A 12,767-nucleotide genomic window follows, 5' to 3' on the forward strand; every position below is an offset into this window, starting at 1 on the left:
CTATATGCTTAGACCTTAAATGAAAGCTTGCATTCTTATTTAAGTGGATAGCACTTTGGTTGTCACAAAACAACACATATTTGTCTTGCTTAAAACCAAGCTCACAAGCCAACCGTTTCAGCCACAATAGCTCTTTGATCGCCTCTGTTACTGCAATGAATTCAGCTTCAGTTGTATTCAGTGCCACACACTTTTGCACCTGCTTTGCCATGACACCGCTCCCCCTGCATAGGTAACCAAGTAACCTGAAGTAGACTTCCTTCTGTCAACATCTCCAGCCATGTCAGAATCTGAAAAGGCAACAGCTTGGCTTCACCACCACCAAAGCAAAGTTTCAGATTTGTGCTGCCCCGGAGATATCTCAAAATCCACTTCACGGCTTCCCAATGAGGTCTTCCTGGATTGGACATAAATCTGCTCACAGTACTAACCGCATGAGCAATGTCAGGCCTTGTACATACCATAGCATACATCAAACTCCCAACCGCTGAAGCATAAGGAACATGATGCATTTCCTTTTTCTTCTCATCAGTGGTAGGACATTGCTTTCTGCTCAACTTGAAATGGGCTGCTACTGGACAACTCACAACTTTAGCATTTTCCATCCTGAACTTCTGAAGTACCTTCTCAATATACTTATCTTGAGACAAGTACAACTTGTTGCAATTTCTGTCTCGCTCAATTCTCATCCCGTGAATGTTCTTTGCTAGACCTAAGTCTTTCATAGCAAAACATTTTCTCAACTCCTTCTTCAACTTAGCAATCCTAAAGACATTCTTGCTAACAATCAGGATATCATCAACATAGTGTAATAATATGATGAAATGATCACCTGAGAACCTCTGAATAAACACACAATGGTCTAAGCTACACTTCTTGTAGCCTTGCTCCCCCATGACAGTTTCAAACTTCATGTACCATTGTCTTGGTGCTTGTTTTAGGCCATAGAGACTTCTCTTCAGCTTGCACACATAGTCTTCTTTGCCTTTCACAAGAAACCCCTCAGGTTGCTCCATGTATATTTCTTCCTCCAACTCACCATGAAGGAATGCAGTCTTCTCATCCATTTGCTCAACCTCCAAGTTGAGACTTGCTGCCATGCCAAGGATTACTCTTATGGATGTCATCTTCACAACCGGATTCTTATGCAAGGAATCCATCTCTTATTGCATAGCATTTTTCCACTCCTTCTTGTGATCATCTTCCATTGCATCTGCAAAGCATTCAGGTTCTGAACCGTCAGATAATAACACCACGTATTGATTTGAGGGATACCTGCTGGAAGGAATTCGACCCCTATTGGATCTTCTGAGTGGAGCAGCTGGTGGACTTTCTGGTGCTGGTGCTTCCTGCTGATCCAGATCATCAACTTCAGCATCATACTCTTGTTGCTGCTGCTGGGGAGCATCTTCTTCACCTGCACCACCATGTACATCATCTTGTACATCTTCTGCATGTGCTTCAACTTGCACGGGAGCTGGAGCTGCAGGAACTGGGTCAGAATCAATCATGTCTTGCTGCTGCTGAGGAGGAACCTACCCCTTTGTCTTCACAATATCCTCAATTGTTTGGTCTTCAACAAACACAACATCACGGCTTCTCACAACTTTCCTTGCTATAGGGTCAAACAGCTTGTAGCCAAACTCATCACCACCATAGCCAAGAAAGATACACTGCCGTGTCTTCGAATCAAGCTTTGACCTTTCATCTTGAGGAATATGAACAAAGGCCTCGCACCCAAAAACCTTCAGGTGGTCATATGAGATGTCCTTGTCACACTAGACCCTATTAGGAACACCTCCCTGCAAAGGATGACTTGGTGAGAGATTAATAAGATAAACTGCAGTCATCAAAGCCTCACCCCAAAAGTGTTTGTGTAGCTTTGCACTTGACAACAAGCATCTAACTCTCTCAACAATTGTCCTGTTCATCCTCTCAGCAAGACCATTCAGCTGTGGTGTCTTCGAGGGAGTAAATTGATGCCTAATACCTTGCTGCTTGCAATATGCATCAAATGGCCCAATATACTCTCCTCCATTATCAGTGCGAATGCACTTGATCTTCTTCTTATTTTCTCTCTCAACCGAGGCTTGGAATTGCTTGAATACACCTAGTACTTGATCTTTGGTCCTCAAAGTGAAGGCCCAAACTTTCCTGAAAAAGTCATCAATAAAAGTCACAAAGTACTTAGCACCACCAAAAGATCTTACCGACATTTTGCAAACATCGGAATGTATCAAGTCCAGCTTCTCGGGCTTCTTGTGAGCAGGTAGATTCTTGAAGGCAACTCTGTGTTGCTTCCCTGCTAGACAATCTGAACATTTCTTGATGTGAACTCCTTTCACACCCTTCAACATTTTTTTCTTCACTAGCGCTGTCATCCCCTTCTCACTCATGTGCCCAAGTCTCTTGTGCCATAGAGCACAATGATCATCCTTCTCTAGTGCATTGACAGAAGCACTAAAGAGCTTAGCATGAACATGATACAACACTGAGACCATTTTACCTCTTGCAACAATCATGTTGCCTTTGGGGAGCTTGTACTGCCCTTTTCCAAAACTGCTCAAGTAATCATCTCCATCAAGCAAACCAACCGAGATAATATTGAGACGAAATGCCTCGACATGCCTCATAGATTTGAGGACTAACCTTGTACCATTTGCAGTCTCCAAATGCACATCTCCTTTTCCAATGATGGCTGCTCTATCATTGTTCCCCATCTTCACAACACCAAAATCACCTGATATATATAGTTAGTGAAGAGCTCTCTGCGAGATGTAGCAAGAATGGTAGCACCGCTATCCGGTATCCAAATCATCTCGTCACCATCCACAAGGTTGACGGTTTCATCAGAAACAACAGTGATCTTCTCCTCAATAGTGGAACCAAATCTACCCTCATTTTCTTCATGCATAACAAGCATGATGTCCTCTTCTACTGCAGTTACTCGGTTGCCCTCTATGTCACTATCACTGTCAACTTGCTTCTGATCTTTCTTCTTCTTTTTCTTTTTGTCTTTCTTCCACTTGTCACATTGCCACTTAATGTGGCCCTTCTGATGGTAGTGATGGCACTCATAATCAACATACTTACTTTTTGATTTGCTCCTACCTCTTTCTGCCCCTTTACCTGGACCTCTGCTCTTACTTCTCCCCCTGGACTGGGTGACCAACACCTCTGAATGTGAGGAATAACTAGCTTCAGCCACCTTTCTGGACTCTTCATTTAGTACCCTGGTTTTCACAAGATTCCAAGTGACAACTCCATTAGGTGTTGAATTGCAAACCGTGACCTTAAAGGTCTCCCAGCTGTCCGTTAATGAGCCTAGTAGCAGCAAAGCTCTCACTTCATCTTCAAATGTTATTCCCATTGAAGAAAGCTGATTTATAATGCCTTGGAATGTATTCACATGATCTGCCATTAGAATGCCCTCTTTGTACCTCAAGCACATCAATTGTTTGATCAAGAAAATCTTGATTGTACCTTCTTTCCGGGCAAACAACTCTTCCAATTTCTGCCATAAGGTGCGTGCATGTGTCTCATCATTGATATGGTTCAAAACATTGTCATCGACCCATTGCCGGATGAACCCACAAGCTTGGCGAGGAAGTACCTTCCACTGACCTTCCTCAATGCCCTCCGGCATCTCAATGGAGAACACTGGCTTCCAGTATTCTTTCACATAGAACAAGTCCTCCATCTTGCCCTTCCATGGTTGATAATTTGTACCATTCAAAGATATCATCCTGCTGGTATTCACTTCCATCTTTCACCACAAGAAACTCAGCAATTTGCACAAGCAAACCTGGCTCTGATACCACTTTGTTGGGGCTGGACAGCAACAATGCGCTGCACAAATTCACCGACACGGCAAATATGCACACTACACAGCCCCTTCCACTTGTGATGAACTCTGAGGACAGCTTCAACCAACAAGTAAGCAGCGGAATAACACAAACAACATGCACATGTGACACAGGATTTAACGTGGAAAAACCTCCTCAACTTGAGGAGTAAAAAACCACGGCTGTGGACCGACTGGTCCACGCAACTTCACTATGAGAATGATGAGTACAAAGTCTGCTCTAGAACCTCTAGAGAGATTTACAACACACTCTCCACGTTGCCAACAGGCAACAGCAACAACAACCACAAGAAGCAAGATTTCAGCTAAGCAGAATTTACACAGCTTCTGTACCCTTCAGTGTTTTGCAAGCTGCTCTTAAACCACTCAACCGAACAGCACCAAATTTGGCATACAAGTAGACACATGAGTTCTTAACATCCCCTCCAAATTTCATCTCAATCTGACATCATTTGCCTACCCAAACTGTCCGTCTCCCAAAACTACTCTATTCTGAAACTGCAACAGTCAGAGCTGACAAAACCACTCTCAAATCTGTTGCTCCACTGACCCAATCCTCAAACCAGCTAACCAGATCAAAGTATTCAAAGTAAGGAACGAGCTCACCAAGTTTGGGGTCGATCGAAGCACATTTGAGCCTCAAACCACCAGCTTGAACACTGTCTAGTCAGATGCAATAAATCTGGACAGAACCTCTGCTTCTTCTTCTTCCTCTCTCTCTCAGGTTGTGTTTTCTCTTGTGTGCTCTCACTCTCACTCTCACGAATGGCAGCCACCACCAGCAGGGGTGGAGTGGCTAGGGTTTTCTCCTTGCTCCCTTCACCAGGAAATACTCACAACCGTTGGATGCAGAACAGATCAACGGTTCATATGTGTTGGACTTGTGTGGGCTGATGTTGGGCTGCCAACACACCTCCATGTGGAGGGACTTAGCCCAACCAAATCAAGCGTGGAGATACTCTAAATTCTCAAGACATGTCTTTCTTTCTTATGCAACCAACTCTGAAGATATTTATTTCCTTTTCCTAGCAGTAATAGTACTGCACGCACGTCAATTGCTCAAAAATAAAATCTGCAGTAATAGTACAAAATAGCTTCCTTTTCTATCGAGGAGCTCTCCACTCCCAAATTCTATTTCGATGAAGCTGATACACACTGATATGTAAATTAAGTTTACAATTACTCATACAAAAGGGAATAAATTCTTCTTTTGGAAACGAAGACATGAATTGTAATTTGTACATCAACATATGATGAGCAACATTGCTGGGATATTCCTTGTGGCATGTGCATATCAAGTGTCAGGCTAGTGCAACAGATGGGCGACCAACCCTATCCGACAGGAAGCACTGGGAACAATCGCGTAGCCAGCAATTTTTTTCTACATCTGGTTAGATTTTTGTGTGCTCAAGGTTCAGAGGACCTCCATGTTCCTTGAGGTTCCACATCTTCTCATAATCTTTTTCTTCGTTGTCGAACCTGTTCACTGGACCTGGAAGTAACTAGTAGCTTGATTACATCAAGATGTAATTCCGACAAACACACCACTTTGTGCACACAGCATCCCTCCAACCTTTTGTTTCTCTGGTAGTCCCGTTGCCTATCATACCTAACAATATTTACCATTTTCCTGATCAACATGCTTGCGCAATATTATTACATACTACAGTTACAATTCCTGAGGAACACATAGCACCATGGTAGAGAAGAACATGAACAGTTTACATAAGAGGGTGAACTCTGACAAGGTTTCGAGAGTTGGCAAAGGTAGATATTTCATTTATTGTGGGCATGTTAGGTTGAAAACTTGAACTCTCTGTGAGTACAAGAAAGAAAGCATCAGCATATAAGTTGTCTATCAGAATACCATGCACAGTCAAATGGAAAAGTACTATTCCCTCGGATCCACATTAATTAATGCTGCCTTAGTACACCTTTGAATAAGTCAATTAATTTCCGATCCACATTGATTAACATTGTTTTAGTGCATGAATAAGACAATTATTTTTTTTTGGGTGGGGGGGGGGGGGGGGGGGGGGGGGACATGATTTGAAGAAGTCTGCAGGATCTCTCCATTCTTTCAAAGTCTCTTCAGTAGTCACTTGACCAAAATATCATTTTAAATAAATATATACTAAACCATCTTCATTGCTTCGATATCCTTTCTGGCATGTGCAGACATATGACGAGAAAGATTGATTCGATATCCTTTGTGGCATGTGCATGCTTACACGCTAAACTTCATGATCATGTGCCAGGCTAGTGCAACAGATGGGCGGCCAACCCTATCCAACAGGGAACACCGGGGAAGATCGCGTAGCCAGTGTTCTTTTGTACATCCGGTTAGATTTTTTTGTGTGCTCAAGGTTTAGAGGTCATCCACGTTTCTTGAGGGTCCACATCTTCTCATCATTTTTATCTTCGTTGTCTTCCCTGTTTCTTGGACCTGGATGTAACTAGTAGCCTGATTACACGGGGATGTAACTCTGACATACACACCACTTTGTGCATACGGCCTCCCTCCAACCTTCTGTTCCCAATAGTCCCGTTGCCTATCATTCCTAACAATCTTTACCATTTTCCCCGGCCAACACGCTTGAGCAATATTGTTAGAGCATACAATTACAATTCCAGATGAACACAAGGCACCGAAACTCTACTTATATAAGACATGCGATATGGTAGAGAAGAACATGAAGAGTTTATGTAAGCGGATGAACTCTCCCAAGGTTTCGAGAGTTGGCAAAGGCAGATATTTCATTTATTGTGGGCATGTTAGGTTGAAAACTTGAATTTTCTGATGAGTAGAAGAAAGCACGAGCATATAAGTTGTCTATCACAATACCATGCACAATTCAAATGGAAAAGTACTGAAAGGTTTGGAGAAGTCTGTGGGAGTCTCCCTTTCTTTGACAGTCTCTTCAGTAGCCACTTGATCGAAATATCATCTCAAATAAATATATACTACACCATCTTCATCTCAAAATATCATGAGAATTTGGGGAAAACAGAATGTCAAAACTCATCAACAACTATCCAATCCACAAGTCTGTAGATATAAGAGCAATTCCTTCTTCACTACCATAATTCATAAACAACAACCAAGAAACTGATCACCCTTTAAAGCCTTACAGGTGATGAATGTCATTCTATGGCCATTTTAACACAATGCTGACAAACCGAATATAAACTAACTATGGACAAGGGAGCTCGTTGTGGCGCAAAGTGAGGCAAGGTCACCAGAAGTGAAACCCTTTTTCCTTGCCTCTATCACTGAGGGAGGGTGTTTGTAATGAGATATCTATTGGTTGGCATGCTGTATCCATCACCATCCTCCAGCGTTCGTTACTGATTCTGGTGTGGTTTGACATTCCCGGGTTTCCATCCAAGTTCCCGGGCTCTTTCCTCCCACAAAGCAGTTAATTTCCTTTGACAGAGCAGCGACTCTGCTGACTTCTCCCTAGCTTCTTCACATGTATCCATACCTGAACTGCATTTATCAGCTTCCTTTTGGTACTGCGAAGCTAATTTTTTGGCCTCGAGCAATTTTACATCTGCTTGTTGCTGAGCTTCTGTTGCTTCCTCCTCTCTCTGCTTTAGCTCTTCTATCAGTAACTCTGTTTCCTCACTGGGAGCACCACTCTTGACCTCTTTGAACTGTTTGGCACAGTCTGGAAACATCAGAAGCAATAATAACCAGTTAAAGCGGTACCAGACAGTTGCAAAATATGGATATGGAATACAAGTGCCATTGGGTGCTTCATTTGACATGTTTGATTGCTTATGATAAGGACATAGTACATAACAAGGTGCCTATGTTACGGACAAAGCAATGCTTCTAAAATACTATGGAGTTATTGCAAAGAAAATGAGTATGACTTTAGACATAGAGCTTATGGGCTGGTTTTATAATGATACTGCATAGTATGATTATGACTTCAGAGGTAGACTGGCAATTTACCATGTTTATTTATTTAAGAATTTAGATATTTATTAAGAGGTAGCATAGTATCCAAGTCAGGACTAACTGTAAAATGGAGAAAAACAACTGAGCTACTGGTTAAACTACTGACAAAACAGAGTATATCATGGATACAAACTAATTACAGAGTGTGGAGAGAACAATAAACATAAGAAAATATTCCCACATATAGCAACTAGAGCAATTCAGACTATAAGGACAAAGGAAGGCAACGCAGATCGAACTTGAGAATCAAAGAACAAATATCGCAATGCTCATATGTGACAGCACCAAGACAAGATAGGCATAAACCTTTCAACTCTATCTTGTTCAGTAAAATACATAATTACTCCCAGTATAAGGCTACAACCTGAACCAATGTTCTGACTTCTGAATAACTGAAAACATCTTGGTCTCACCCCCAAATTTCAAGCATGCCTAAAATTATAATCGATCAGCCATGGCAAGGCCAGGCATAGAAAATCTGATGCATAATAAGCATTGAACAGACCGAGCAAGGTAAACTATGCTTGCTTATTAGGACATTCAGATCACAGGTTAGAATGCCCCCATAAAATGAGAATCAACAGATCCTATTATCTATATATCATGCCAAGTTCTTAGGATATCCACAAAACTACCATGTCCCATCCACAGCAGAACGCAATACTAATTAAACTACTGAGAAGACAGAGTGTATCATGCATGGATACAATCTAATTTAAGAGTGCATAGAGAACAATAAACATAAGAAAAGATTTCCATGAATAGCAACTACTCCCTCCGTTCCGAATTACTTGTCGCAGGTATGGATGTATCTAGATGTATTTTAGTTCTAGATACATCCATTTCTGTGACGAGTAATTTGAAACGGAGGGAGTAGAACACTAGACATCTTTGAGTAGGCTGAGGATAAAAAATGCCATCTCAGGTTGAGCTTGCGAATCAAATAACAAATATCAAAATGCTAATACGTGATAGCACCAACACAAGATAGGCCTCAACATTTCAGTAGCATGTCATTTTATACATTCAATTTTATCGTGTTCAGTGACCATACATAATTACTACAACCTGAACCCATGTTATGACTTCTGAATAAGTGAAAACATATTAGCCTCACACCCAAATTTCAAGTATGGTTTTAGTTGATCAATCAGTCATGGCAAGGCCAGGCACAGAAAATTTTATGCATAAGCATTGAACAACAAACTGAGCAAGCCAATATATGCATGCTTGTCAGAAAATCTACAGATATCCTAATTTATACTATATCTTGCCAAGTTCCTATCCTATCCACAATCGTGCAATGGCCAGCGGCTCGAAACGCATTGCTCGCTGAGCACCGAAAAATTGCACGGCGAAGGCAGGGAAAGAAGGGCCATGTGGAACGGCCGGAGCAAGGAGATCTGGGCGGGTTGGTCGGGGCACCGACAGCAAGAGGGGCGGGTACCTTCCGGGAGCTGGAGCAGCGGGAGCGCGTCGCAGTCGCAGGCGCACGCGGGGCAGGCCCCGGCCGAGCGGCCGAGCGCCTCCGCGACGTGCCAGTAGAGCGGCGGGCCGACGATGTAGGCCGCGACGCCGAGCCCGAGCAGCGCCACCAGCGCCATCACCGCCGCGGGGCTCGGGCCCCACGACGACGAAGACGACAAGCGGCCCGCCATCGCCTCCGCGCCGAGGATGGACGGTGGATTGATGGTACGGCCGCGCTGCGCTGCGCGGCGGTCCGGCGCGAGGTGGGTGGGGGCCGGGGAGGCGTGGCTTGTCGGCGGCCCGGCGGGGCGGCGTGGGGAGTGGGAATGAGTGAGTGAGTGGGGAGTGGGGACGGACCGGACGCGGGCGAGTGGAGACGGGCGACGGCGGTACTACGAGTTCCAGAATTGTGCTTTTGCTTTTTTTTTCTGAACGAAGGCTTGCGATGAGCCCGACTTGAATTAACAAAGCCATCAACCGGCCAGGGAATTACAACACAAAAACAAGCACAACGGCCGACGATACAAGGGAGCACCCTAGGAAGCTTACAACTCAACACCGAAAAACTAGCTCAAAACAAAAAAGAGAAGCCCAGCTAGTACACGCCGCCGACCGCCGCAAACAAGAACGAGGAATTGCAAGCCAACATTGAGCACAACGGGACCTTGCAGAAACAGAGTGGAGTTGTGGACATGATCGAGTTCCAAGTTGGAGGAAATCAGCATCTTCCTTTGCTCTCGCCGTAGAGGGACCCTTCCCTCGCTTGGATTCGAAAGCGCCGCCGAACGGACATGAGAGACGCTCACCCTAGAGCAGGGAGAGATGCCGTCTCGAGTCCTGGAACAGTCACAGAGCACATCCTTCCTAGGACATGAGCACACCTCATCTGACACACCGAAGCAACTAGGACACCTGAAAACAGCGGGAAGCCACCGGGAGGAGGCCACTGAAGGACGAGCAGCAAAAGGACATCAGGAGAGGCCGCAGAACGACGAGGAGCAGGAGTCGTCGGCCGCTGAAGAGAAACACCGGGCGTCCATGGCCAGGGACGTGTTGCTACTGCCGGGAAGAGGAACCCTATCCCCTACCGCCGGATCGCAGACGCCGTACCGCCGGAGCTGAGCCTAGACACGCCACCGCCAAGGAGCACCGCACTTGAGGGGAGCGGGGATAGACTTCCCTGCGAGCCAGATCAACCACTGCCACCTGATAACCAGAGCCGTCCAAAAACTCCACCTTTGTCGCCCCTCACCCGAACGCACACTCCCCAGGCGGCGCCTCCAAGGAGGGCACGACGCGCAGCGCGCCGTCACCGCCCAATCCAAGAAGGATTTTGGGCTTTCACCCGGGAGGGGAGCGGGGGTGGATAGGGTTGGGATCTCAGCTGCACCTCCAAGGAGGAAGGGCGGCGCCCAAGGGCGTCGCTGCTGCCGGGCCGGACCAGCCGACCAGTGGTTTCCCACGGTCCCAAAACCGCACCACCGGGCACCCATTCACACCAATCCGGCGACCGAAGCTGCTGGAACCGGCAAGGATGAGGGAGCTGAAGGGGAGGGGAGTCGAACCTCAGATCTGACGAGGAGGGGGATCTCCACGCCGTGGCCACCACCCGTCGCCGTCCCACCACCCGCGTGGTCGGGAACGCCGGCTAGGACCACCCACGGACGCCGCCAGCCAGGAGGGCGCCGCAGCCGCGCCAAGGGCTGCCGCCCCAGATCCGGAGTCCTCCGCCAGGAACGGAGCGAGCAGGGCCTCGCCGCCACCGTCACCGGCGACCGCGCATGGCTTGCCGGCGGCCACCTCGGGTGGCGACGAGGGGGAAGGAGGTGAGGAGTGGCGGCGCTGGGCGGAAACCCTAGTCGCCTCCCGAGTCGCCCGAGCGGACGACGCGGGGGCTGTGGGGGGGGGGGGGCTTTTGCTTCTTTTTCACACCTGTGCCAAAGAGCATTTCCAGCCGAAGGCCTTCCCAGGTGATTTTCTTGTGTCGGCGCCGAAAAAACGGCCAGTCGTGCCCCCAGGAGCCCAATTTTCGCCGACCTGGGCCGAAAACAGTGCCGGCGGACCCAAACCGAACCCGGCGCGCTGGGGGGCGCCCGGGGGCGCCGGGGCGAGCTGTTTTGGCGCGAAAAAGCCGCGGGCCAGCCGCGTCAGCGACACGGCGCCTCGTCTTCCCCCAACGGCCTCGGTTCCCATGGGGAATCAATGGCAAGGCTGCCGCCGGTCATCCTTACCATTGATTCCTCACGGGCGGCGCGTCACGGGACGGCGCGCCGATGCCTTCCCTCCCTCGCACGCGTTCACACGGGCGCGGCGCGGCTATATAGCCGGTGGCCTCACTCGCCTGTGCCCACACCAGTCCCGCCCCTCGCCGCCGCCCAGCCCCTCCCTCTGCCTCTCCCGAGCGCCGCCGCACAGCCCCTTCCTCTCCCTCTCTACCTCTCCCGAGCCCGTCGCCATGGCAGAGCGTTTCCCCGGAGACGAGGTGGTGGCCAACGGCTTCGGCCGCCGTTCGCTGCGCGAACAGGAGTTCTGGCTCCTGTTCCAGGCAAACATCCCGGCGCCGTCGGACATGCGCGCTGGGCCGACGGGGTGGAGGCTCAGCGACGGGGAGTGCCCATTCCCCCGTTGCCCGACGCCATGGCCAAGCCCAACTACTTCTCCGAGGAGGTGAGGTCGTACGCGCCTCCCTCACCGACGCCCAGCTCTCCCTCCCCCAGTACGCCGCCGACAACCACGCGGCTTGGGCGGCGTACTTCGAGCGCCGCCAGCAGCAGCGGTTGGCGTCCACCAACGACGCGCCGGTGGTCGGCGGCCGGCAAGAACAGCGAGGGGTGCCACCTGTGGTGGGGCGTCCCCGGCCGCACACTCGAGGGTGTGCTGATGCACCTCGAGGGCGGCAACGACCCGCCGTTGGCGTACCCGGCGAGGGTGGCCGCTCCGGCGCACCACCGATGCACCGGGCCATGGGCGCCAAGGAGGTTCGGGTCCTCCTCCTCTTCTTCCTCCTCGCGATCTTCCTCGCACTCTCCGGTGCTCCGGCCCTACTCGGCGTCAAGGCCGAGCCCGCGGCGGAGACGCCGCTCAGCCGGCGCACTCGCAGCGCCGACATCTGTTGGAAATATGCCCTAGAGGCAATAATAAATTGGTTATTATTATATTTCCTTGTTCATGATAATCGTTTATTATCCATGCTAGAATTGTATTGATAGGAAACTCAGATACATGTGTGGATACATAGACAACACCATGTCCCTAGTAAGCCTCTAGTTGACTAGCTCGTTGATCAATAGATGGTTACGGTTTCCTGACCATGGACATTGGATGTCGTTGATAACGGGATCACATCATTAGGAGAATGATGTGATGGACAAGACCCAATCCTAAGCATAGCACAAGATCGTGTAGTTCGTATGCTAAAGCTTTTCTAATGTCAAGTATCATTTCCTTAGACCATGAGATTGTGCAACT

General features: G+C 48.0%; 1 protein-coding gene across 1 annotated transcript; it reads right to left on the reverse strand.

Annotated features, from left to right (window-relative positions):
* Positions 1-6,819: 6,819 nt before the first annotated feature.
* LOC125510972 lies at positions 6,820-9,674 on the reverse strand. The gene is made up of 2 exons (XM_048676258.1): positions 9,280-9,674; positions 6,820-7,536 (listed from the first exon to the last, which is right to left on the reverse strand). Exons 1-2 carry the CDS (start codon positions 9,488-9,490, stop codon positions 7,211-7,213), a joined length of 537 nt encoding a protein of 178 aa, XP_048532215.1. The 5' UTR covers positions 9,491-9,674; the 3' UTR covers positions 6,820-7,210.
* Between the last annotated feature and the right edge of the window lie 3,093 nt (positions 9,675-12,767).

Source organism: Triticum urartu, chromosome 5, assembly GCF_003073215.2.
Source record: "Triticum urartu cultivar G1812 chromosome 5, Tu2.1, whole genome shotgun sequence".
Lineage (NCBI taxonomy): Eukaryota > Viridiplantae > Streptophyta > Magnoliopsida > Poales > Poaceae > Triticum > Triticum urartu.

Excerpts from the sequence above, each read along its gene's own strand:
- LOC125510972 (XM_048676258.1), bottom strand. The coding sequence starts at position 9,490 with ATGGCGGGCCGCTTGTCGTCTTCGTCGTCGTGGGGCCCGAGCCCCGCG. Across the intron at positions 7,537-9,279 it reads GCTGCTCCAGCTCCCGGAAG|ACTGTGCCAAACAGTTCAAA; the intron begins GTACCCGCCCCT and ends TGATGTTTCCAG.